The sequence below is a fragment of the Delphinus delphis genome, chromosome 11 (assembly GCF_949987515.2).
Source record: "Delphinus delphis chromosome 11, mDelDel1.2, whole genome shotgun sequence".
NCBI classification, from domain to species: domain Eukaryota; kingdom Metazoa; phylum Chordata; class Mammalia; order Artiodactyla; family Delphinidae; genus Delphinus; species Delphinus delphis.
The window spans coordinates 39,620,479-39,646,316 of NC_082693.1; the positions used below are offsets into that span (position 1 = coordinate 39,620,479).

Genomic DNA, 25,838 nt, shown 5'->3' on the forward strand with positions numbered 1-25,838 from the left:
CCCAGCAGCAGACTGAGCAGACCCTGGTGACAGAAACATGCATGGATCCTTGGTCTCAGCTTGTAGGAGGTGGAGTCCAGAGTTGAACCCACCATGCCAAGCTCCTTCCCGGAAAGGAAGTAGGATAAATATCCTGTAGGCGAACAATTCTGTTTTAACAAGGAAATGAGGTAATGCATCAGGTTCAAACAGAATGAAGGGCTTAAGAAACCAAGAAATAAAAAGTTAAGAGAAGGATGTAGACTTCTTTAAGCCCGCCTGGCAAGAGGCAGAGATCAGCAGCTTGGTAATAACATCCTTAAGCCCCTAAAAGCAGAAGGGACAGTGGCATAGCTACCTGGAAGCAGAAGATAGAAGAAAATGCGATCCTGACATTTGAAGAAAATCAAGATGTCTGACTCGACACTTCTCTAAGTCGTGTTAATTTCCTCAATGATGACATCAACTAAGGGAAACAGGAGGGAAAATGGCCAGGTTGGGAGAGGGGTGGGAAGAGCAGAGAGCTGAGGAGAAAGCTGGTCTGGTCCAATTTCCCAATCGTCCATAGATAAGGAAAACCAAGGCCCAGAGAAGGGATGTAACTTTCCCCACAGAACCAGACTCAGTGGCTAAGAAAGACTCGACGCCCAGTCCAGTGCTCTCCAGCCCTGCCCCTCAGAAGTGATCCAAGGCCAAAAAGGGAGGAGGAGATTAAAGTCCTGGCAGAAGAGAGCAAAGTTACACACCCAAAAAGAATCACTCCCACCAGGCTCCATCATTTCTCAGCCTTGGAAAATCACTGAATATTTATTATTATTTTTTTTGGCTGCGCCATGTGGCATGCAGGCTCTTAGTTCCCCCACCAGGTATCGAATCCACGCCCCTGCACTGGGAGCACAGAGTCTTAACCACTGGACCACCAAGAAATTCCCCCATTGAATGTTTTCGAGCTTCAATGTCTTCATCTATGAAATGAAACAGGAGGCTGGCAATATGGTAGGTATTTAACAGGGAGTTCTTTCACTGCTCTCTGGACCATTCAGGGCTGGAGAGACACTGCTGGAAGGAGCTAGTATAAAGGGAGGCGTTAACAACCTCCCCGCCCCTGACCTTCCTTGGGCTGGTCAGAGTACAGGACAGCATCCAGTGGTATAACCGAGTTGTGAACAGGCCCAGCACTACTCCCTGTCCAGGCACCCCTTACCTCAGCTTGGCAAGCCTGTGATGTCAACAAAGACCATGTATTCAGTACAGGGCCCCCTATCTCCATGATGAACTGTCCAGAGTCCCAGCCACAAGGCCAGGGGTGTTAAGCATGCATGATGCCCAGGTGGCCTCCAGACGGTATGTCATGGGGCGGCGGTGAGTGCAGACAACGGCAGGGGGTGTGCTCTGGACGAGTCACCCCACATCTTGCAACCTGGGCCGGAAGGAGGCCTTCCCATAGGCCCAACTTGACTGGCCAGTGTGAGATGGGCTGGGGCCACCTGGGTCACCTTCAGGTCACTGTCCAACTCCACGTCTAACAGGAAATCCAAGGGCTGGAGGGCGACAACCACTCACCCCATGGCCTTCTCACGTCACACGGAGACCCTTCCACACAGCCTCATTCCTGGCCTCCCCATCCTAAAGTGAGAATTCGAGAGCCAGGGGAACTTCTGGCTGAAATCTGAGGTAGAAATAGGGGCAAGAAGCTCTGAGGAAAGCCCAAAGTCCGTGGAGAGACTAGAAGGCGGCAAGTTGGAGGCCCAGTTGCGCCTCACTTCACGACAACGGGAGGTGTGGACACTTAACTCTGTCTACTCCTGGGCCCCTGAAGCTCAGATGCACGTCCCACCTGAGCTGGTATGTCCAGTGTTTGAGCGCACGCCCAAAGACGCCCTCCCCATCTTCTCTCCGAGGGGCAGCCCAGTCTTCTGCCCCACCCAAGCTCTGTGCCAGGGGAATTTCCCCACCCCCAGGCACCATTCCAGGTCTAAACAGACCCCACTTCCCCAACCCTTAGTTACCTTCTAGGGTGACTCCAGCCAGTGGCCCTGGTGGAGGGAGCTGCCTCACAAGGGAGCCTGGAGCAGAGTCCAGGGCCCTGGAGTCCTGCACCCCGGTGCCCACGCAGTCTCCACCTGCCTGTCCATCCCTGAGTCCTCCCACAGAATGAGCTGAGTCAGGGGCAGGGAGGGGCCTCCACGTTTTATTAGGGATACGGCAGAAGCAGAGGCTGGAAGCAGAGCAGCCGCGTTTTTTAACAACAGATAAATTAACCGCAGTGTGGGGATGGGAGGAGGGGGCGCGGGCGGGTGGAGACTGGGCCAGGTGCTTTAATATAAAAAAAAACACAACAAAAAAGACAACAAATGGGCCCCAAAGACATGGGGCAGGAGAGGGCAGCACCATCCAGACAGCGGGGAGGGCCAGGGCAGACAGAGAGAAGGCAACTTGACCCCTCGCCCCTGAACTCCACCAGCACGGGGCTTCTGAGGCAGGGGAGCTGCCAGGGTGGGTGGAGATGGCACGGCTGGTGGGCAGGAAGCCCAGCACCACAAGATGGCTCAGCCTGAAGTGGGAGCTGGGGGCCGGGACACAGCGGCCTCGAACCCCCAGTCCCGCAGAGGAAGAGCCTTACTCTGGGTGAGAGAAGGGACCAAGGGTGGGGTCTCTCCCTGAGCTGAGAGCGGTCATCTCCTCCACAGCAGCGGCGGGCAGTGGGGTGTGCCGGGGACCCCCTTCACCTTCTTGTCCATCTACCTCCTTGGTCCCTTCAGGGAGGGGCCCCACGGGCCCCGAGGGGGCGGGGCGTGAGGCGAGCCGGCCCAGTCCGCGGTCTCCGACGCCAGAGCGGGGCGTGGCCGCTGCAACCGCTCAGCCCTGACTCCCGCAGGAGGACAGCGAGTCATAGAGTGAGTCACTGAGAGACTCTGAGGTCTCCAGCCCCGGGGGACCCCCACTGGCCACTCTCCCTTCCTCGCCCACGTCCGATGTGCTGGGGGTGCGGCTCCCCCCAAACGCTGGGCCCTGGGGCGCAGGAGCTGGGCGGCTGGGCTCCAGGCTCCGCTTTCCGTCCACGTCCACGGGCAGGGCCTGGGGAAGGAGGGAAGGCTCGGGAGGAAGCTCCTCTCACCCCTCCCCGCCTGAGAGGCTCTGCCCACCTGACGGGGGCACTGCAGAGGAAGCAGGCTGGAGGCGCGACTGAGCACAGTCCCACAGTCCCACCAAGGTTCCGGAAGGGAGAGAAGCCCTTTCCCCAAGAGGGGTGTGAGAAGGTGGGGGTGGGGGGTGGGCTGCCCACTCAGTACTCCTCCCGGACAGGGCTGTACCTCACCCCATGTCGTTCCCTCCTGCCCTCCAGTGCTGTTCCCTTTTCCCCTTCGGCCATGCTCACCATGGGGGTCCTGGGCAGCCCCTCCAGTTGTCGGGGTGGGCATAGGAAAGGGTCAGAGGAGCCGCTGGCTGCCCTCGCGTTGGGGAAGGTCCAGTTCTTGGCCAGCTGGACAGGAGCAGGAGGACCTGGGTCTTCACAAGGATCTATGCAGGGACAAGGGGAAGGTGGGTGGTGGGTGGAGCTCCCAGAGAGGCCCACCCCCCTGCCCAGGCACTCACCGTGGGGACAGGTCTGATGGCCCCGGTGGCCCGGAGCAGCGGTGAGCAGGGCGGGGAAGGCCGGCATGCTGGGGTGCCGCCCGCTCACCAGCAGCTCCTCTATGCCAGGCACCTCACGCTCCAGTGTGTGGGCACGGCGGGGGACTTTGGTAAGGGGTGGGGGCCGAGCTGGGGGCACCCCGGCTGGGGGCTCCAGCCGTGGTGGCTTGGTCTTGGGAAGATTCTTACTGGGGGTCCCACTGCTGCCATGGTCTGGGGGCGGGAAGGTCCCAATGCCACTGTCCAGAGTTCGAGTCAAAGAGCCACAGGCTGGGGAGGGGAGGGGAAGTCAGGGATGTGAAGCTGCAAACGGCTCAGCCCCTCTGCTTTCTTCTGGCTTTCTGCCCCTGCCCAGGTCCCACCCTTGGTCAGGGCCCCTCCTGGCCCCACCGGCTCAGTCATCCCTGCCTGCCCTGCCCCACCTCCCCTAGTCCTGGGGAAGAGGGCGGGGCAGGTACCCTATTAGGCTGGGAGGGATTTATTCCTGTGCAGCCCCAGTGCCCACTGATGCTTGGCACCAAGATGCTATAGGGCCTGGCACCTGCCGTGGTGACAGGAAGGAGTAAAGCAAGCAGGGGGTAAGGGGCAGGTCCCAGCCTTGGCCCTTGACCCTGCTGACCTGTGAAATGTGAGGTGGGCACTGGCTCAGCCAGACTGTCCTCTGAGGGCATCTCTTCCCGCCTCCCCGGCTCGCTGCTTGGCTGTACAGGGTACAGGAGACCTCAGAGCCCATTCCTCCTCCACCCTAATCCCCTCCATCAGGATCCTTGGAGTATGGGTCTGAGAGTCCTGGCAACCTGCCAGCCCTCAGGAGGCCCTCTCCCCTCCCCATTCTCCTCGGAGACCAGAAAGGCATCCAGCAGCTTCCAGGTCCCAGGGAAGGGGAGCCCTCCAGGCGGTAAGAGACCTGGCAGGGCCACAGAGCCAGGCCCTCCACCCAGCCTGCGCCCCAGGAACTTACCTTCCCAGGAGGTTTTCCGCAGCCCTGAAGAGGGCCCACCAGGCCATTTCGGGGCCCACAGGCCGGCCAGGGGTTCTTGGGGTCAGAGGACACTGGCTGGAAATCGCCATACTCAGGTTTGGGCTCCCGCCAGCTCTTGGGGGGCAGCTCCTTGCCATCCACCCTAGGGGAAGCAGTGCAGATTGCTGTGAGGGAGGCCTGAGCCCACTCCACATTCTGGCCTCCCTCCCTCCAATGGTGCTGGGCCTAGTGAGGCACCCACTGCTCCCTGCCCCTGGGGAAGAGGACATATCCCTGGTGGCTTCCCACATCAACCTCTCCTGACACCAGGAACAGGCCAAGACCCCAGGGAAAACTCCAGAGGATCAGCAGGGGCAGGGAATATGGGAGAACTCCCCCAAAGCTACTCAGGGTCAAGCCTAGAGACCTCTCCGACAATGTCTGCCGGTAGAGAGCAAACTTGGTCACATACTGGTCCACACGCGACACACCCTGCCTACCCCAGCTGACTTTGAGCGCACTTGCTGTCCAAACCACACCCTGCCTGGAGCCCGATTCCTGAGGACATTCTGCCTTACCTGGCCCAGACACAGCAACCCCAAGATGGGGTAGCCCCTTCTCTAAACCACAGCTCCTTTTGCCGAGTCTGTGGCAGGTGCCAAAGGGCAAGGTGGGAAGGGAGCCCTCCTTTTTCTACAGGATAGAAAACCCCGGAGGGAGAAGACCTGCGTCAGCCCAGTTAGGTACTAGCACTCCCTTAACTACTGCAATGCTGCACCTCAGACAGGCTGCCTCACCTGACTCAAGACAGTCCAAGAAAATGTGGACTGTTAACTCTTCTCAAATGAGAAACTGGGTCTCAGCAAGTTGAATATCAGCCAGCCACAGAGGAGGGGAGCTGGGACACAAACCCCTGGCCCCTTGTTCGAGGCCCCAGTCTCTCCTCTGGGCCAGGCCGTTAACCCTCAAGATGCTTTGGTGCCATTTCATTTGACCTCCTACACCCTTTGACCTCTGGGAAGCCCCAGTTCCTGGGAAAGGCAGTCCCAACCCCAGGGATGCCTGTGTAGGGAAAAGGGCCCCCAGCCACCAAGCCCCTGCCAGCTGGTCCCAGGCTCTCACCTGTTGAGCAGCTGCTGCATGAAGGTGTCCGCACCCTGGTACATGCCGGCCAGCTGGCCCTGCACTTGCCCCAGGCCTGCACCGGGCCCTGGCGCTGGTCCCCCGGGCCGTGGCCGGGCCCTGCTGCTCAGGTAGGCCTTCTCCTCCTCCAGTGCCCGGCGCAGGTCTTCCGCCTTGGCCATCAGCTTGGAGATGTTGAGGCTCTCGGCCTCCAGCTTCCGGGCTTCCATCTTGACCTCCTTCCGGAGCGGGGAGCCCCCGCCAGCCCCTTCCTTGCCCTTGGCGGCCTCTGTGCGGCGGTTCAGCGCTGGCAGCTTGCTCTTCTTAAGGCCGAACCAGCTGGCGATGCTGCTAGCGTTGCGGTGCTTGGCCTCGGTGCCGGGGGCCCGCTCCTGGCCCTGGAGCCGCAGCATGTTCTCCTCGATGCCCTTCATCACCTTCTCCTCAATGGCCGAGTGTGGGGCCCGCCCCTCAGGGCCTGGGCCTGGGTCGGCAGGGCCAGGTGCTGGGGGTGTGGGCTGGGCTGTAGTGCCGCTGCTGTCTGCCCAGGGTGGGCCCTTCCCCTTGTCAGGCTTGGGGGCCTCCTTGGTGGCTGGTGGGGCCACAGGTCGGGGCACCACCTTGGTGGGCGACTTAGAAGGCAGCTTTGTCGGGCTGCCATGGGGACTCTTATTGGGCTTGCCGAGGCTAGGGGTTGAGGTTGGCACTTTGGCAGGGGTGCGGGGTACCTGGGGGCACAGGGCCCCTGCCAGCCGGCTCTTGGCCAGCTCCACTTTGGTGAGGCAGCTCCTTGGTGAGACAGGCTCCAGGTCCACCCGGGCCCCCATGGAGTGCGAAGAGTAGACTCGGGACCCAGGGTCCCCCAGGAGCCCAGATTCCTGTTGCTTCAGGCTGCTTGTGCCTAAGGCCACGGCCCCCCGCAGGGCCCCCTTGGCTTCTGGCTGCTCAGGGGGCCTGGAGGCAGAGGGCGCTGTGTCTCCAGTGCTCTCCCCTGACTTCCCTCCTCCCCGGGCCTTCTCGGTGCCAGGCCTAGCTGGCACCCCATTCTTTTCTGGGCCCTGGGGCCCCTCGGGGCCAGTCTTCAGTTTCCCCAGGGCTGCTAGTCTGTCCCGCAGAGGTGTGTAGCCAGGATCCCCAGGTCGCCGGCTCGGCCCCTGACCAGGTTTCTTGGACGAGCTGCTGGGGGTCCTGCGGCCAGGGTGGGGAGACTCCGAGCCTGCCTTGTCCAAACTCTTCTCCTGGGCACTCTCATAGGGGCAGGATTCTGGGTGGCAAGGGCTGGAGGGGACTCCAGGGCTTCTGAGGACCTCAGGGGCCCGTGGCACCTCCAGAGTTAGTTGTGGGTAGGTGGGCACCTGCAGCGGGGATGGAGGTGGCTCTGGGGAAGGCCCCCTAAAGGTGCTCCGGGAAAGGTCCAGAATGTTCTCGTAGCAAGGAGACACCACTGGTCCCGGGGAAAGCGTAGTGGACAAGGCTGGCTGGGGAGGTCTGAGCTGTGCAGAATCTGGGGTTGTGGGGCAGGGTGACGGGCTGGTGGGCAGACCCTGCAACCCCTCTGGGGACAGCTCTCCTCCGCCCAGACCCCTGCGGGCCGGCAGCGGGGAGGGGCTGCCGTCTGAGCCACTGTTCCGACAGGGGATTCGGGAGTTCCGGGGGAGCTGGGGGCTGAGCTGGGGGCCCCCTGGGCTGGGTACCTTCTCTGAGGCTGGAGGCAGCTTTAGAAACTTGAGACCTCTGGCTGGAGGGGGCAGAAGGGGTCCTTGGGCTTCCCCGGGAGAAGGGGAGCCAATTTGGAGCTTGCTTTTCACCTGAGATGAGGAGTGGGGGTGGCCAGATCGTGAGCCCAGGGGGGCGTCCCCTGCACCCATGAACACGCTGAGGAAGGGGAGAGGCCCCTGGCCCTCTGAGGTAGCACCAAAGCCCGGCCTGTGGGCCTCCGGGGTACCCCCTCCCCAAGCTGACTTGGGGAGGCCTTTGGACTTGGACAGCTGTGAGGGCCCCTGGTCTGGGGAGGATGGCTGCCTGGGACCCGGCTGTTCCCCGCCGAGCGGGCAAGCGGCCCCGGCCAAGAAGGCCTGTAGGTAAGACTCCGTGTCCTCGAGGAGCTGGCCCAGGTTCAGCTGTTTGCGGGCCAGGGCCCCGAGCAGGGTGTCAGGGCTGGGTGCCTCGTTGGGGTCACCTGCCTCATCAGAAGAGGAGGAGGAGCTGCTGCCTGGGGCGCAGGGTGGCCCGGAACCGGTGCCCTGGGCCTGTGGGGAGCCCCTACTAGGGCCCCAGGGCCGCCCAGCACTCTCTTCCTCCCCTGGGCCCCCTAAGAGGCGCTCCCAGTGCAGCAGGCCTCCCAGGCTACCAGGACCTAGTAGCAGGTAGGGGGCCCAGGGAGAGGGTTCAGGCTGAGGTGGGCCACATAGCTCGCCATTGATGGGCTCTGGGGAGCCGGAACCCTCGCCTGGAGGCGGCCAGGGGGTGGCAGGTGAGCACAGAAGCAAGGGGTCAGTCTCTTCCAGGGCTCTCAGCACCTCCAGGATCTGGGCTTTCTTTCGAAGGAACGGGGATAGGGCCTCCAGCGCTGGGGGTGGGGCGGCCGGGGGTCCTGGGCCTCCTGGCCGCAGCTGCTGCTCCCAACACACCTTGGGGGAGAAATGGCATGAGGAGGAGACTGTGTGCAGGCCGGAGACCCGAGCTGGCATAACTGAGTATGCCAGGAACAGAGCTGGCCTGGTTTGTCTGTGTCCCCAAAAAGGAACTGATAGCTTCTGGGATATGCTGGAAAGCTTCCCCAGGAGTCTCTGAGTCCGGGTTACCCCAGCTGTCCTTCCTGGCACACCTCGGGTTGGGTGGGCACCCATCTCCCTTTCTGGTTATCTCAGCACCACTTGCTACCAGTATTTGTGGGTCAACAGGGCTGACCACCTACAACCCTGGTATCTATGTTTGCCCCAGGGGAGGGAGGCCTGTCCATTTCTCAGGCTCCAGAAAGAACACAGACTCAAGAAAGGGATGTGATGTGGCCAAGTCCTAAGTCAGTTGCTGCAGGCAAGCCCGGGCCTCCTCAGGTCAGGCAGCTGTCCTGCTGAGCTGATCCCCGTGGAGAAGCAGACTGGGAATGACTCCATTGCAAACCCTTTCCTGCTTCTCCCGGGCGCCTTCTTAGGCCCCGTCTAATCTGGTACAGTGGTTACCTACATGGGCTCTAGAGCCAGATTGTAGGGGTTCAAGACCCAGGTCCACTGCTTAACTAGTTATATGACTTTCAGCAAGTTATTTAATCTAAGCTTCATTGTATCACCTGTAAAATAGGATGGTGATTATGTTTAATTTCACAAAATAAGATGAATGAAACCAGATATGCAAAAGAATGAATGAGTAATAGTTCTGGACTGGGATAAGTAAATATGTGTATGATTATAAATTTATGCCAAAAATTACCAAAAAAAAATGAGATCCAGGTGTCCAGCACAGTGCCTGGCACAGACTAAGAGCTCAGGAAGTATTAACTGTGAGGCTCACTGCTGTACTATAACGCCTCTGCTCATGAGACCAGTGGCTGGGGGTGGGGATCTGTTTTTCTTGGTACGAGGCAGACAGCTGAGGGCTCACACCCAGCCTGGACAAGAATCTGTGCCCGGAAGCAGCCCTTCCCCTGGGACTCATTAGGAAACAGCCGTGGAGCACCGGCTGACGAGCCCGGAGCCAGCGGAGCCACAGACCACGGTGCCCAGCGCTCCTACCTCTCTCTGCCCAGCACAGCGCCCCAGAGGCAGCGAGGTGGCCGGTCCCTCAGCGGAGCTCAGGGAGGGAGAGGCTGGTGGCTCTGAAGGCAGCTGGAGTGGGACGAGTGGGATCTGCAGGGGAGAGGCGAGGTTAGCACAGGTGCTGTCCATCCCAGGTCCCTACTCCCACAGGAAGCTATGGCTTCCCATCCAGGGGCAGGGAAACATTCTTCCAAGTCTGTTCCTTGGGTGACATCTCCCGGCCCAAGGTGTGGCTCTCACCACTTGGTCAGAGGAGCCTCGGGAGACCACAGCACAGGTAGATTGAAGACGTGCAAGCCCAGGTGGCCGGGAGGTGGGACAGGGTAGGGAGATCTGGAGAAAGAGGAGTGCCCCTGGGCCAGCAGGCAGTGGCAGGCCTAACCCAGGTGTCCAGCGAGCCTCCAGGACCCTCTGCTTTTCTGAGGGGCCTCCTCCCTGATCACAGAGAGGGTGAGCCTCGAGGCCCCTTCTTGTTCTGACTACCCGTGACCCAGCATCCACGGGGTTGGCTGAGACTAAGGGAAGAGGCATTTGTTACTGGGTCCTGGAAAAGAGACAGTGGGAGTTATCACTTCTGTCTCCCCTGAATGGCCTCATGTGAAATCTCTGCTCTGAGGATTACAAAAGTAGTACTGTTTTTGGCTGTACCACACGGCATGTGGGATCTTAGTTCCCCAACCAGGGATCAATCCTACGCCCCCTGCAGTGGAAGAGTGGAGTCCTAACCACTGGACCGCCAGGGAATTCCCACAAAAGTAGTACTTAATCATGGATCACTTCTCTCTCATTCCCCTTCTGCTAGGCATGTCGACTAGATACAAGTCAGCTTTAACTCTCCCCGTCTCATTCTCCATGGCTGTTAAATCCTGTCTCTGCGGTGTCTCTGCCTCCCCTCCAGCCTGGCCAGCTGCAGCCTCTCCTGCGGCCCACGATCCTCACACCTCTAGCCTGCTCAGCATTTCAGTCTCTCTGACCTGGCTGGGTGGCTTTTCAATCTCCTGTGTACCAGGCAGCCTAAAGCATCTTTTTCTTCTTTGTCTAAAGCGTCTCTGTACTCATAGCCTCCTCTGCCTGCCCACTGCCTCCAGAGACAAGTCTGAAGCCCTCTGCCGGCATTCCGGCCCGGCCTGCTGGTCCTTCCCTGACACCATCCCCAGCTCTCTCACTCACTCTTTACACATCCTTTGCTCAAGTCCAGCTAGACAACTCTCGGCTCCCTAGGATTCCCTGCTCTGTTCCTTCCACAGGGAACCCCTTCTCCCAGACCCCTACTGCAGTCTTTTAAAATCTCCCATCCATCAGGGCCCAGGTCTGACGTCACCTCCTTCAAGGAACCCTCCCCAGCCCATCTCTGATGGCCTCTCTGCCCCTTGGGCTCTTGGCCAGCAGTGTCACACTCTGTAGCCCTGCCTTAGTGTCCAGCAGCCCCAGCTCTCAGCAGTTACGTTCGCTCTGCACAGGCCACAGCTCTGTCCAATTCCATATCTGTTGGCAAAGGCACTGCTCACAGTAAGAGCTTAATTAGCATTTGCTCAATGGAGCCTCCATCCTAGCGAAGCACAACTTGGAAATAACATTAATAATGACAACTAGCCACCAGTCATTGACTATCTACTACGGGCCAAGCACTAGATATTATCTCATTTAATCCTCACAACAACCTGCAATAGAGGTATTTTTATCCCCATTTATAAGGGAAAAAACCTGTGGTTTGTGTGGTTAAATAATTTACCCAAGGTTGCACAGCTAAGAATTAGATAAGTTAGGGACCCAATCCAAGTTTATCTGAGGCCAAGGTTCGTGCTCTTTCCATTATGTCATGTTACTTCTGGGGAAGATCAATCTATGGTCCCAAACCCCAAAATTCATTAAAAAATTCCCAATTCAAATCCCAGAATTCATTTAAGTAAAAAACAAATGATTTCAGGATGATCTTCACCTCTGTTATCATCAGTCACTGAGAAGGGTATGGACAACCGGGTAAGCTTGGCTGGTGTGGGTCAGGTCTCTGGGGATTCCTGGGTCAACCCTACAGTAGGGACAGACCCAAGGCAGGGGGAGCTGCAGAGTCACTGCCGCTGATTTACCCAGGTCTGCACCGGCCTGGTGAGACAGGAGCTGCGGAAAGGCCATGGTGGTGAGACGCTTTCTCTGCCAGGGGTCAGGTTTCCCAGAGAGCTGAGGGCATCCTGCTCAGGATCTGGGGGCCAAGAGCTGCCTGGTTTGCATCACAGACACACAAATTCAGACATACACACAAGGCGTTTCTCTTCTTGTCAAGGTTGGGGTGGGTTGGCGGTGTGCTGGTTGACCTAAGAACCCCACCGTTCACCTCAGGTACCTGGAGCCGCTCCTGACCCACCCAGGTCTCACCCCATCCTTGGGGCTTCCTGACAGAGTGGACCCCAAGTGACATCTTAACTGAGCCCAGGACTTATTCCCAGTAGCCTCCTGCTTCTCGGGTCAGTGGGTGAGCACATGCAGCTAGGCATGCAGAGTCATCCAGGTGAAGTGCCTTTCCTGACCTCTCTGTGACACCAAGCATTGCCTTACACCTGGCCCCACCCCTGCCCCTGGCCAAGAAGAAGGCAACGCAGTGGCCAAAGGGGCCCCTTGGGAGCTCGAAATAATGGCATTTTCAGCCTCCACCAATCTGAAGGAGGAGGAAGCAAGGATCTTTTCTGTCAACAAGAAGGGATACCGTCCAGCTGGGCGGGGAGCACCTGGGAGGTGGGGGAGAGCCAAGCTTAAGGGAACTCACGAAGTTTCTCCCTCATCTAAGGCTCAGATCTATCAGGCTAGGTCGGCCTGCCCTGGATGGCCACAGCCCCCAGAATGGAGGGCAATGGCTGACGGCCTACTTCTGTAGGTGTCTGGGAGAAGAGAGGGTGATGATATTGACAGGGCTGGGGGGAGGCAGGAAGCCGAGATGTGAGGAAGGAAGGAGAATCTCTTGTGCCCACCTGAGGGAGGGAGCCTGCTGTGAGCTGAAGTTTCTGCTGAAACAGGGCGCTCAGCATCTGGTTCTGCCGTTCCAGGTCAAATACCCTCTTCTTCAGCTTGATGCACTCCTCCCGCAGGTCCTGCCACCCCCAGGAGGTGGAGGAAGACAAAGAGAGGATGGTGGGGAGAGGGAGAGTGGTATGAGCAGTCGCCTTCATCAGAGCAGCGGGCACTCCTGCTGGGCATGCCCTTCTCTTGCAACCTCCTTCTTTGAGGGAGCTGACCCTGCCTATGTTTACGGCTATCACATCTTCTGGGGATGGTAAATTTTCTAACGTTTACCACCCCTGGTCAGAGGTAATTCCGTTCCCTTTGGCAACTTTCACAATCCTGGAGGCAATCCCCTGCCTCTTAGAAAGCACACGTCAAAGAAGGGCCCATATAAGGCAGAGGAAGACCTGGGGGTCAGTGGCCCACATGTCAAGAAATTACCCACACTACTTGAGTAAATATTTAGATGTCACCTTATGCTTACAACATCAACATTGCTATCAGGGCCATCGAAACCTGGAGAAACTAGCTGGGGCCAGGATAACAGAAGGATTCAAGCCCAAATCAAAGTTACCATAGCTCAGAGACTTGGCCTTACCTAGCCAAGTATGGACTGTCCAAGACAGAGAAAGGGGACTTCACTGGAGGGCCAAGACGCCATTTCCACCCTCCTCTATTCCCTATCTAAACAGGTACAGGGGTCCACAGGAAGGCCCTCCCCTGCTGTACCCAGGGCCTCCTCCCAGGGCATCTGGGCTCAGGGCAGAGGGTGAGAAAGTCTCTTGTGGCCTTTTACCTTTTGGTTCAGCAGCGCCTGCACCACATGGTTGGCAACCTGGGGACAGAAAGGCAGAGCTGAGGAAGAGCTGTCAGCCAACCCAGCCTCTGCCTGGAATCGACAAGCTATCCACCCTGTGGGGAGCATCAGTTCCACAGACCTCGTCCAGACAGCGCTCGTAGGTCTCCCGCTGGTTTTCATTGGCCTGGGCCAGTGCCGAGTTCTCTGCCTGCAGGAAGGAAGAGGAGGGCAAATAGGAAGCTAAGGGATCATTCTTCCCCCGGGCAAGTCCCTCTTGGGGAAGGGGAGGCAAGGAGCCTACTAGCTCTACCCCTGCCCCAGCTCTTGGCTCTGGTCTGATTCTGCCAGGGGGAGGCCTGCAGACCCAGGGCATGAAGAAGGCAGAGCTGAGATGGCTGGTCTTTTGTTACCCCAACTTCAGTCAGTGAGGCTGCAGGGGCTGGGGAGACAGAGCAACCAGGAGGACCGAAGGTGGGAGGTGCCAAAAGTAACCCTTATTTCCCTGGGGAGAGGGCAGAGGAGCCTGGAGGGAGGAGGGCAGGGTCTTAGGCATGTAGTAAAAGGCCTAGTTTAAGGATCCATGTCTTTGTCCCTCAACTCCTGAGACCTTTCTGTGGCCTCTGCGGCCACCCCTTTCCTAGAGCAGGGGCATGAAAGGGGAGAAGAGGGGTAAAGAAGGGAGACATTCTGGGGGTTAGGATGGCCCCCCCTTGCGCACGCCTTTTGTCCTGCGCTGGCACGCAGGCTGCAGAGCAAAGAGCAAGGAAAGGGGTTCTCAGAGGGGCTCTGCTAAAGAAACGTTCAGCTCTGCTCCAGCCTGGCAAAGCAGGTTGAAGAGGAAGGCCCCCCGCACCCCAGAACCCACCCAAGCTCCCCAGGGCTCTGGCCAGCACAGCTGCCCCCCGCCGCCCCGTGCCCCACCTCCAGCTCCCGCAGCCGGTGCAGGAGCTCCTGGCAGGTGCCCGGCTCCATGCTGCCCTCACCACCCTCTCCTGGCTTCGGGTTTCCAGGGCTCCCGGCCGGCTGGTCCATGGCCTCCGACATCAGGCCCTGGGGACAAGTGAGAGAAGCCCCGCAGGCTACTCCAGGGCATGGGGAGATGAGCGGAGGCGGAGGAGGACAGAGATGAAACTTGTCAGTATTCTCGGAGTTTGGATCAGTGTGACCCCCGTGCCACGGACACTGTAACAACTCAGGGTCAGGCTAAGATTCCTGCTCACGGGACAGATACATAGACACACTCTTCCCATCTCAAGAACAGACCATTGTTTTATAAAACGCGTAACTGCTCTCGCCCTCTCACAGGTCACACAGACGCTGGCCAGGAGCCAAGAAACCTGAATTCTCCGCTGACGCTGGCCTCAGACTGGCGCCCGGTATCCTCTCGGGCAGAGTGGGAGGTGGCCTGCAGGCCTCCAAGACTCCCTGCTTGCAGCGAGGCCCCGGGGGACCAGCCTCTGTGCATGCTGGGCCCTCCACAGGGGTCTCTTGACACCTACCCCCCTACTGCTTGGCCAGCTCCTTCCTATTCATTCTCCAGGGCCCCCACTCCAAGGCCGGGTCAGGTACTGCTCCCGCACGGCTCTGTGACTGTCCCCCAAGACTCTGCGAGGGCAGGGTCACTGTCTTCACTTCACTGTCCACACTCACACTTCTTGGTGTGATACGTGGCATATAAGAGACAGACTGACAGCTGTACAGACTAGTGTGTCATTGCCTGAGCACACAGAGCCAGGGTTCTGACCTGTATCACATTATGTGATCCCCGCACCCCCCGCCCCCAAACTGTTGCCATAGTGACTGGCTTTACCTGATTAGTCCTCACCTTCCATTTGAGTTTCAATTTCTCAGCTAGAGGAAAGTACTCATTTCCTTCCTCTACACAAATATTGCAGAAATTTCCAGTAGATGGGAAACCCTTCCTAACATAAAAGGCGGGAGGCCCCCAGTCTACCACCAGCTACTTGCCTCCCTGACCCACTGCAGCTCCCACAAAAGGGGCTTTAGCACTTTGGGACCAAGGAAGAGAGGAGCCCTTGGCAGCGATCAGGCATCTGAATGCTCTTCCCCCCCCATGGGGCACAGGGGCTGCCTCTCCCACCCCAGCCCTCCTCCTCCAGTCCCCACCACCAGCACGCACAGGCTCCACAGCCTCTCACCTGTCTCTGCCTTCTCACCCAGGCTGGCACACTCATGCAAGCAGCCAGAATGGTCACCTTGCCTGTGGAGACACAGAGGGAGACGACGTCAGCCATGCATTTATTGGGTTCCTGCGGCCTGGCATCCCGGGCCATAGGGATAAACAAGCCAGAGAAAGCCCTGCCTTTATGAGGATCCCATTCTATTGGGGGAGGCAGGTAATACCAGATAAACCAATGAACAGACACCAGGTTCCAAGAAGGCTCTGGAGGTGACAGCAAGGCAGAGACCTGAATGAAGGCTGGATGAAACCCTGGAATGGGAAAAGCATTCCAGGCAGAGGAAAGAGCCAGTGCAAACATCCCCAGCTCTCAGCCAGAGGGGAATGAACAGCCACACAGCCCTTCCAAAATTCTTCTCTAATCCTCATAACCACAAAGGGAATTAAGTGCTATTATCAACACCTATATGTGAGATGAGGAAACTGAGGCACAGGAAGCTACACCACATACCCAGAGTGCATCCTGTGTGCTGGCGCTTTCTCATGCATCATCAATCGCATCTGATTCTCCTACTGACCTCGTAAAAGGAGGGCAAGGCGGGGGTGCCAGCCTGGTCTGAAGCAGGCTCCAGAGGCAAAGGATGCTGCCCACATCATATGGCAGGTTCACAAAGCACAGTGGATGGGCCTGGGTCCCCCCTTCCTATGCAACCTCTCTACACACACGTTGTACTGTGTGCTCTGTGTAGTTAGTCCCGGTGCTCTCAGAGCTTTGCAGCTAGAGAGATCTGGGTTAGAATCTGACTCTGCAAAATCTGTTCCTCACCTGTAAAATGGGGATAAGAATACTTAGTCCAAAGGGTTGTTGGAGCATGAAGTGAGATATGTAGAGTGTCTTGCATGGACTCAATAAATGGAGGCTTTTCACGTTTTGGAGCCCACTGCTACTTCAGCGGTTCACTTGCAAGTGGACTCTGAGTCCCAGGCCCGTCACCCAGGGGATCTGAGCAGGAGGGTCTCCCAAAGATGTGAGGTGCTGCCCCTCTGCCCTGCCCTCAGGGGCCTCCTCCTCTTCAACCCCGTCCCTGCCAGCCCTCCAGCTGCAGGGCCAGCCCAGTCCTCATTCTTCTCTGCCTGATACCCTAGAAAGAGAAAGGGTAACAGCAGAAAGGGAGAATGCTCCTTTCTGGGTGGGATGGGGGAGGGAGAGAGAACAAGCATGTGTGCACAATAATGGGAAGGGGGCTTCTGAAAACCAGAATAAAAGGAAAAACTGTGTAATGCGTATTTTTTAACACTCTGCCACAATCTAAAGTCCTTTGTTATTTTAACGTCATAAAAATGTATCAAGTATAACTTCATTTTGCTCGCAACATTATCATGCATGACATATTTAGAAATGGACAGGCCTCGAAAGAAACGAAAAAAATTCAGGAAAAATCCTCCTTCCCACATACACAAATAGAGGTTAAAACCAAAAAAGGCCTCGGGTTACCTCCACCATTGGACCAGTTCCAGGCCACCCCACATCACCCATCTCTGGGCCACCATCCTCTTGCCAGGCAGAGGCTCCCACTGCTCTAGGAGAGGCCTGTCCCCACAGATCACCAGTGTCCCCTCAGCCCCCTCACCACTTAGTTCCCCAGTGGACACCTCCAGGAGTAGAGGGGCTGGGGTGGGAAATTTAAAAAAAAAAAAACAGGGGGATGAAGGAGGGGAGTAGGATGAACAGGGCAGTGTCTGGAGGACAGAAAAGGGAAAGATAAAACAGTAGAAACCTCGAGTCTTTGTTTTCTTCACACAACAAAAACCAAACTAAGGGTGAAGGTGGTTTAGGAGGGTATCTTATTCTAAAAAAAATAAAATAAAATAAAAATAAAAAAGCATCCAGCTTAGGCATGAGGCCCAGACTGCGAGGGCTGGCTGTGCAGTAGGTATATGTGGCTTTGCGTGTTGAGGAGGGCAGGGACCCAACACACCCACAAAGCCAACTACTGCCACTCCTGATCTGAGCCCCTGGGGATCCCAGGGCAGGGAGGCCTGAGTCCCACTGTGACCTAGGGGAGACCCTCCAAGGGACAAGCCCCCTAAGTGCAACAACTTGGTCATGGGGGTCGGTCTCCGTATCCTGAGCAGGGCCTGGGAGAGGCTCCGGAAATGTCGGCTGAAGGCAGGCTGTGACTCAGCCCCACCTTGGGGAGAAGTTTTCTGCCCTCTGCCAAAGTGGTCCAGCCAACTCAGGGCGACGGGTTTTCTCTGTGTCTGCAGGGCCACAAGCAGAGGGCAGGCAGGAAGCTGTCAGCCTGGGTTGCTGAGTCACTCGGAAGAGGCCTGCATTTAAACTTGGCGCTGGGGAGACAACGCACGCACGCTGTGAGCAGGGTGAGTTTGAGCTCAAGATTTCTATGGTGAAAAGAAAACTTCCTGCATCTTTACCCTCCTCTAGGGAACATTAAGATCGAGAGAGATAATACCACCTCTAGCTCCCAATCTGAGCCCAATTAGGAATTTGGCCCTTCAGAGTCTGGGTTTTCGACCCAAATCTCATGAGAAAAAACAAAAACAAAAAAAACAAAAAAAACTCAGGTCGGTTCCCCAGTGGCTGTCCCTGCAGGGTCAGTGGGACCCACCTCCCCAGGGCCGAGCACCGTCATCCTCCCTCAGGCCCCACAACTGCTACTCACAGCTTCTGTGCTCAGCCCACCTGGGGCCCAGGAACAGCCCTGGCTTGGGTTTTTCAGGATGGCCCTGGTTTCAGGCATTCCTCTGGTGGTCCCACACCATATCCCAGATGGTGGATGTGGGTCTGGAACACATGGTGCTGGCCAGGATGGGTAGGGATGGAGCTGCAGTGGGTGGGAGCTTGAGCTTGAATGGGAGGCTTCTCCCGCCAGAACTGCCAGCGGGCAACCCCGCCCCGCAAAAGCCTGATTCAGAGGGAGGTGACCTCAGTGCTGAGGGGAGGGAGGGGGAGGAAGGGAGGAAGAGCAGAGCCTCTCTGGCCCTCCTTCAGAGACAAGGAGGGAACAGCTGCTCAGGGGGTTTCTGGCTAACCCGGGGATGAGGTGGGTGCAGCCCCATCCCTGAGTGAATCTGGGTGACCACTATCTCTTCAGCCTAGTCAGTCATGTATGGCCCCCCAGCCCCAAAAGATGGGACTGTCCTGGCCTTTCAGTCAGCCAGATCAAAGGAGTAGAGTCTGCAGCTCCCACCCCCTCTCCAGCCAGGGCACCAGCAAGACCCCTCCCTAAACTCAGAGTCCAGGCCTGGGAGGAAGGGGCCAGAGAGATGGCAGCAAGCCTGTCCTCCAGGCTCCCTTACCCTGGCCCTTAGCCAAGGCCTTTGGGCCCTGATGAGCCCCTCGCTCACCAGCTGTTCCCCCCCGGAGTCCTCTAGGGAAAAAAGCAAGGGGCCAGGAGGTGGGGGAGGGGTGGGCAGCTGTGGGAAGGCAGAGATGGAGCTCACTTTAATAACAGAATCATCCGTAACACAACCATTTCCCCTCTGCTCCCCCCATCCCCCAGCTGCTTTCTGAAATCCCAGTCACACCCAAAAGTCTACTTGTAAACAGCAACTTCTTCACCCACAGCAAACGCTCCCTTCCAGACAAGATCAGCCCTTGCGCTGCCCTGGGGTGTGGGGAGGAAAATGAGGACTGAGGCCCCAGGGCATTCCTAGCCTGAAAGTGGCCACCTTAATCTGGCCTAAAGCATCTTTTAGCCCTAAGTATTCCAACTGGTCTCCTCCCCACTCAGGGAAAGAGGCAGACAAGAATTTCCTTTCCTCCTCCAGACAACTGGCCCCAAGACACAATAGCCCTTCTGAGAGGCAAGTGTCCATGGGGAAGGGGCCCACTGCACCCCTCCTCCAACTTCCTCTTCACAGGCACTCCAAGAACCTCCAGACCATGGTATAGGTTCTTTCAAACTGACAGTAGGACAGTCCCCTGCCTTTCCTCAACGTTCCCTGTTCACAGCATAACCCAACAATAAAAGCAACTGCTGCGGGTGGGGAGAGGGAAGGGGCACGGACAGACACAATGGGTTTATTTATAGGGGCACACACCAGGGGTTCTGCAGCCAAGAAGCTTAGGCCCCACTCCCAAAAGCCCAGCAGGCCCATCCCAGCCCGGCCAAGGGTACTGGAAAAAGCCTCAGACCAGAAGGCAGAAGGCTTATAGTCCCAACAATGCAATTTATTTGCTGTGTGACTTTAGGCAAATCACTCAGTTTCTCAAGGATAAGTTCCTTCATGCCAAGTGGAGGTTGTTCTAGAACAGTGGTTCTCAAAGTGTGGTCCAGGGACCCCGAGGCCCTTTCAAGGAATCTACAGGGTCAAAACTATTTTCACAATATGACTAAGACATTATTTACCTTTTTAACTCTCATTCTCTCATGAGTACATAGCGGCATTTTCCAGAGACTACGTGATATGTGATAACACAACAGATTGAATACAGAAGCCGATATGAGAATCCAGTTGCCTTCTATTAAGTCAGACATGACAGATTTGCAAAAATGAAGAACAATGCCATTCTTTTCACTATTTTTTGTTTTGGAAAATATATGATTATTTTTCATAAAATATGTTAACATGGGTTTATTGTTACTTTTGAATGAATTAAATAAATGTTTAAAACTCTCAGTTCCAATTTGTATGACAGTAAATGTCAATAGGTACAATCTATATGAATCAAAGCTCTTTGAGGTCTTCAATTTTTATATTGTAGAGGGGTCCTTAGACTCAGCAGTTTGAAAAGAGTCACTTTTCTTAGAACAGTGTGGTCCAGTAGACCTTTCTGTGATGATGAAAATGTTTATTCCATGCTGTTCAATATGGCAGCCACCAGCCACACATGGCTACTGAGCATTTGAAATGTGGCTGGTCCAACTGAGGAACTGAATTTTAAATTTAAATAGCCATATGCAGCTGGTGGCGACTATACTGGACAGTGAAGTTAGAAGATCCCTGGGATTCCTTGACTTGAGCATTCGAGGTCAATGCTTCTTTCCAGTCTAGAGTAGGGAAGGGAAGGACAGGACTTAACACTCCTGTCCCCAGGCTTTTGCTCACGCTATTTCTCACTCTCTCTTCACCAAAGGAAGGCCATCTCAGCCACATGGGCAGTCCTGCTGGCACTCTTACCAAGACTTAGAGTTGCTCTCTCATTCTCTGCAATGACTCACACCCTCTCCAATCGCCTCAAACTTCTGGTCTACCACCTCCCCTCGCTTCCCCAGCGGATTGAAGCCAGCAGAGGAGAAACCCCTCAAACCTCCCACCACCACAGTCCCAGCCCCATCGGAGTCCTTTGTACTTCCTTCTCTCCTCCTATTACAGCAGAGGGGCTGCCCTTTTCCCAGGCAAGGCCAGTCGTTCCTACCCCAGACCCTCCCCATTTATGTCTTCAGGGTCTACTTCCTGAAGGGATCTTTCCCATCTACCTTTACAACTTCTCAGGTACCTTTCATCTTAAAAATAATTTCCCCCTGACATCTCTCCAGATACTGCCCTCTTTTGTCTTTCACAGCCAAACTTCCCAAAAAAAAGCCATCCTCACTTCTCACTCCTTCCTCAACGTGGTCCAACTTCAGCAGTAGCTACCACAATGCTAAATCTTACAATGTTTTTCGGTCCCCATTGCCTTCTCAAGCACAAATGCCTCTGGTGGCACTTCCTGCTGGACTATGTTTTTTAAAGCTTTGAGACGTAGTTCAACTCCCACACAACTCACCCATTTAAAGTGTACAGTTCAGTGGTTTGTAGTATATTCACCGACATATACAATCATGGCCATTGTCAATTTTAGAACATTTTCATTACTCCTTAGTTACCAGCCCCTCACACCCAAACCAAGGCAACCACTAATCTATTTTCTGTCTCTGTAGATTTCCCCATTCTGGACATTTCATATGAATGGAATCATACAATAGGTGGTCTTCTGTGACTGGCTTCTTTCACTCTGCATAATGTTTCCAAGGTTCATCTCTGTTGAAGCATGCATCAGTACTACATTCCTTTTTATGGCCACATAATATTCCATTGTATGGCTGTGCCACAATTTGTTTATCCATTCAGCTATTGATGGACATTTGAACTGTTTCCACTTTTTGGCTATTATGCATAACGCTGCTCTAAGCAGTGTACACACCAGTGTACAAATTGTCTGGATGGATGTTTTCATTTCCTCTTGGGTATACACCCAGCAGTGGGATTGCTGGGTTGTATGGTGACTTTAGGTTTAACTTTTTGAGGAACTGCCAAACTGTTTCCCGAAGTGGATGCACCATTTTCCCCGACCAGGGATCGAACCCAAGCCCGAGTTCCATCAACAATATGTGAGGGCTGTAATTTCTCCACATCCTCACCACTTGTTATTGTCTGATTTTCTGATTCTAAGTCACCTTAGTAAATGTGAAGTTTTTTTTTTTTTTTTGGCTGTGTTGGGTCTTTGTTGTTGTGCACGGGCTTTCTCTAGTTGCGGCGAGTGGGGGCTACTCTTTGTTGCAGTGTGCGGGCTTCTCATTGCGGTGGCATCTCTTGTTGCGGAGCACGGAAACTAGAGCGCAGGCTCAGCAGTTGTGGCACACGGGTTCAGTTGCTCCGCGGCATGTGGGATCTTCCTGGACCAGAGCTCGAACCCTTGTCCCCTGCATTGGCAGGCGGATTCTTAACCACTGTGCCACCAGGGAAGTCCTGAAGTGATTTTTATGGTTTTGATTTATATTCCTCCGATTGATGATGTTGAACATCTTTTCATTGGCTTATTGGCAATTTGTATATCTTCCCTGGAGACAAGTCTATTCAGATCCCTTTGCCCATTGTTTAGTTGGGTTATGTGTCTTTTTACTGTCGAGTTGTAAGAATTCTTTATATATTCTGAACACAGGTCCCTTACCAGATATATGATTTGCAAATGTTTTCTCCTATTCTGTGGTTGTCTTTTCTGTCTTGATAGTGACCACTTCCTCCTGGACAACGTTTCCCTTGTCTATCACTCTCTGCAGCTATCTTCCACCTCTTCTTCTGTGTTAGTTATTTGTGAGTGTATGTGTGTATACCTTAAAAAAAAAAAACAACAAACAGACATAGCAGCATGCTCTCACTGTTCTACATCATTCATTAGCAAAACAATTTAAAAAAAAAAACCACACGTGGTCCAGTGGGTAAGACTCCACGCTCCCAATGCAGGGGGCCCGGGTTCAATCCCTGGTCAGGGAACTAGATCCCGCATGCATGCTGCAACTAAAGAGTTCACATGCCACAACTAAGAAGTCCACATGCCGCAACTAAAAATCCCACATGCCGCAACTAAGACCTGGTGCAGCCAAAATAAATAAATAAATATTTTAAAAAAAAACAATCCATAGACTTTATTTGGATCTTAACCAGTTTTTCCACTGATGTCCTTTCCACTGGTATTCTATCCCAAGATCCAATCCAGGATCCCACATTGTACTTAGTCACCATGACTCCTTAGTCTCCTGTGATCCATGACAGTTCCTCGGTCTTTGTTTGTTTTGGCCGCTCCAAGCGGCTTGCAGGATCTTAGTTCCCCGACCAGGGATCGAACCCAAGCCCTCTGTGGTTAAAGTACGGAGTCCTAACCACTGACTGCCAGGGGATTCCCAGTCTTTGTCTTTTATGACCTTGACACTTTGGAAGGTAACTGGTCAGTACTTTGGAGAATATTGCCTAATATGAGTTTGTTTGATGTTTTCTCCAATGAGATTGAGGTTATGGATTTTGGGAAAGAATATCACAGAGGTGATGTGCCCTTCTCAGTGCATTCTATCAGGGGGTGTGTATACATGATGCTGAGATATCTTATTACTGGTGATGTTAACCTTGATCACTTGGTTAGGTGGCGTCTACTAGTGGGTTTCTGTACAGTAAAATGAAAACATACTTTTTCTTTTGTTAATAATAAATATTTGGGGGGAGGGCAATACTTTGTGACCATGCAAAATCCTGTTTCTGCTTAAATTTTCACCCACTCATTTTAGGGTTCATCAGTGGATCTTGCTTGCAGCAATTACTATGGTGCCCTAACAATAATTTTCAATTTCCCTCATTCCTTGTAATTTATTAATTGGAAGTTTTCTGTAAGAAAAAGCTGTCTCTTCACTCCCATTTATTTACTTAATTACATATTTGTATGAGTATGGACTCACGGGCATTATTTTATTCTTTGGATTTTAATCCAATATTATCATCACCACTTATTTTACTGCTTAAATTCCAGCTTCGGCCATGCTTTCAGGTTGGCTCCTGTGTCCTTTCAACATGCCTCCATTAAAAAAAAACGTTTACTTATTTTTTAACATTTGCTTAGTTTCTGGCACGAGAAGATGTTCCAGGCTGATCTTGTATTTTCCCTGCCACAATCTCTTTTCCAAGGGAGCTCTAGCAGAGCAATCTTCTTTCTAAAACTGTAAATCTGATTGCGTCCTTCCTGCTTCAAATCTTCCCATGACCGCCTACTGCTTGGGGACAGATGAAAGCCCTCAACATGGCCCTGGAAGCCCTGCCCTGGGCTGGCCGCAGAGCAACAATCTTCTGAAAAGCTGTCCTGGACTGACGTGGCCCACGTTGATCTCTCTTCTTCAAGTGCCTCCTGCAGGATCAGTATTTCAAACTGTAATGCGTCCTGTTCTCTAGTACTCTCTGAGAGAAGGGGCAACTTCCATGCTGTTAGAAGGGGAGCTCCCTGAGGAGGGGCCCTGCTTATATTTCCTTTCCCCCACCCCTACTTCCTGCCAGGGCACTGCTCCTGCCAACGAGGTCCTGAACTTGGTGATCTCCTTTCATTACAGACAGAAAAAGACCAGAAAGACAGGACAGGTGAGAAGGTACAGTGGACTCATCAGGTTCCCTTAAAGATCCCCAGTGACAGCCCCCAACCCAAGTGGCTCTGAAGGTCCAGATGACAAGCCACACTGAGAAGTAAGCAAGGACATTTTCAGATTTGTCCCGAACATTGATATGACCTTTTCCAAGCTCTCAACCTTCTCCCAGGTCTCAGTGATGCCCTCTGGCAAAGGGACTAATCTATTCATTCTGCAAATATTCTGGGCAGATCACTCAGTGGGAGGTACAGTGCTGGGTATTGGGAGGCAATTGAGAGATGGGTCAGTTCTTTTCAGACTTCTTGGAGCTTTCAGACTTGTAGGGGATGTAAGACATGTAGGTAAATAGCTGTACTGTGAAGGAGGTTCCACAAGAGAAGTCTTTGAAGAACTTTAAAAATCAGGAGAGAAATATTAAGCTGGAACAGTTTTTCAGAATTTGAGCATCTAGGGAACTCAGCCTTTTTAGACAGATAGGGTTTAGCTACAAGGAAAAGGGAAGGGGGTCATTCTAGGCAGCAGGAGGCAGATGTCTCTGGGTGTGTATGGAAACAGAATGACTCAGTGCAGCTGGACTGAAGGGCATTTGAAGGTGAGTGTTTCTTGGTCCCCTGGCCCATGCCAGTTACCAACTCATCTCCTATCTCCTGACCGAACAGGAGAATCAGCATCTTTTCAACATCCTGGGTGTAACTGGAGACATATGCTGGGTCCCACAGGAGGAACAGAGGCAGAGAGGCTCCTGGAGACAATACCAGAGCTGACAACTGGAACTTCAGCTATCTGCTCTCCGATCCAAGAGAAAAAGGGCCTGGGAGGCTGCACAGCCTATTGGCTCTCAGGCTGCACCTGCAGGCCCCAAAGAGCTGGGCATATACTCAGCCAGCCCCCCATGCTCAGTCCCTAGTACTCACTCCCCCAGGCTTCATATCCTGGCCTCTTTCTTCAAAGGGAACGGGCTCTGGCCAACCAAGTGTCTTCCTGTCCAGGCAGCTTTACTGTTGGCTCAGTGGGTGCCATTTGGCCAGAGCCCATAGGTGACCTCTTAAGCTGCCAGCTCTGCTCTGGGAGGAGAAAGTAGCTCTGGTTCACCCACAATTCCGACTAGGCTCTCCTCGTTTGTGCCCATAAATGGGAGTCAGGCTTCCTTGATTCCAGTCTGGCTCAGTCATACTGCATGCCCCTAGGTGAAGCCTAGAAACCCCCGACTCAGTTTTCTTATCTGTCAAATGGGGTGATCTCCCTCTCTGACTCCTCTCTTCCCAGAGGGCATAGAAGAGAAGGATGAGATCACGTCTGGAAATGGACTGCATCTGAGAAAAGAGATCCCCTTGTGTGGGGTGGGGGATGTGGGGGTGAGGAGCCCAGCAGGGCCTTTAGGGAGAAGCCCTTGGATTTGATGCTGCCTTCCTCCTATGGGCCCCACAGGCTTCCCAGGAAAGCAAGGCGGGTAGAGAGGAAGGGACAGCAAAGCCAAGAGCTTTAGCCTTCTTCTAGCCCTGGGGACAGGAAGTGAGGTGCCGTCTACAGAGGAAGTGAGAAGCAAACACCCCCCAACTTCCCTTCAGCCTGCAGTGGAAAGGAAGGCTCTAGCTTCAGGAGC

General features: G+C 54.6%; 1 protein-coding gene across 2 annotated transcripts in view; it reads right to left on the reverse strand.

Moving 5' to 3' along the window:
* Window positions 1-2,156: 2,156 nt before the first annotated feature.
* The window catches only part of NCKAP5L (NCK associated protein 5 like), a 30,418-nt gene continuing 6,736 nt past the window's right edge, over window positions 2,157-25,838 (reverse strand). Inside the window, exons 2-13 of one of the 2 annotated variants that reach the window (XM_060024739.1) lie at window positions 15,406-15,467; window positions 14,168-14,325; window positions 13,386-13,454; window positions 13,244-13,282; window positions 12,417-12,536; window positions 9,430-9,543; window positions 5,699-8,328; window positions 4,577-4,739; window positions 4,235-4,316; window positions 3,577-3,885; window positions 3,359-3,501; window positions 2,157-3,057 (exon numbers count right to left, since the gene is read on the reverse strand). In XM_060024739.1, the coding sequence (XP_059880722.1) occupies window positions 2,839-3,057; window positions 3,359-3,501; window positions 3,577-3,885; window positions 4,235-4,316; window positions 4,577-4,739; window positions 5,699-8,328; window positions 9,430-9,543; window positions 12,417-12,536; window positions 13,244-13,282; window positions 13,386-13,454; window positions 14,168-14,290 (4,011 nt within the window). In that variant the 5' untranslated portion in view covers window positions 14,291-14,325; window positions 15,406-15,467 and the 3' untranslated portion in view covers window positions 2,157-2,838. Of the gene's footprint in view, window positions 3,058-3,358; window positions 3,502-3,576; window positions 3,886-4,234; window positions 4,317-4,576; window positions 4,740-5,698; window positions 8,329-9,429; window positions 9,544-12,416; window positions 12,537-13,243; window positions 13,283-13,385; window positions 13,455-14,167; window positions 14,326-15,405; window positions 15,468-25,838 lie in introns of those variants that run through there. The other variant, XM_060024738.2, reaches the window with a different exon arrangement.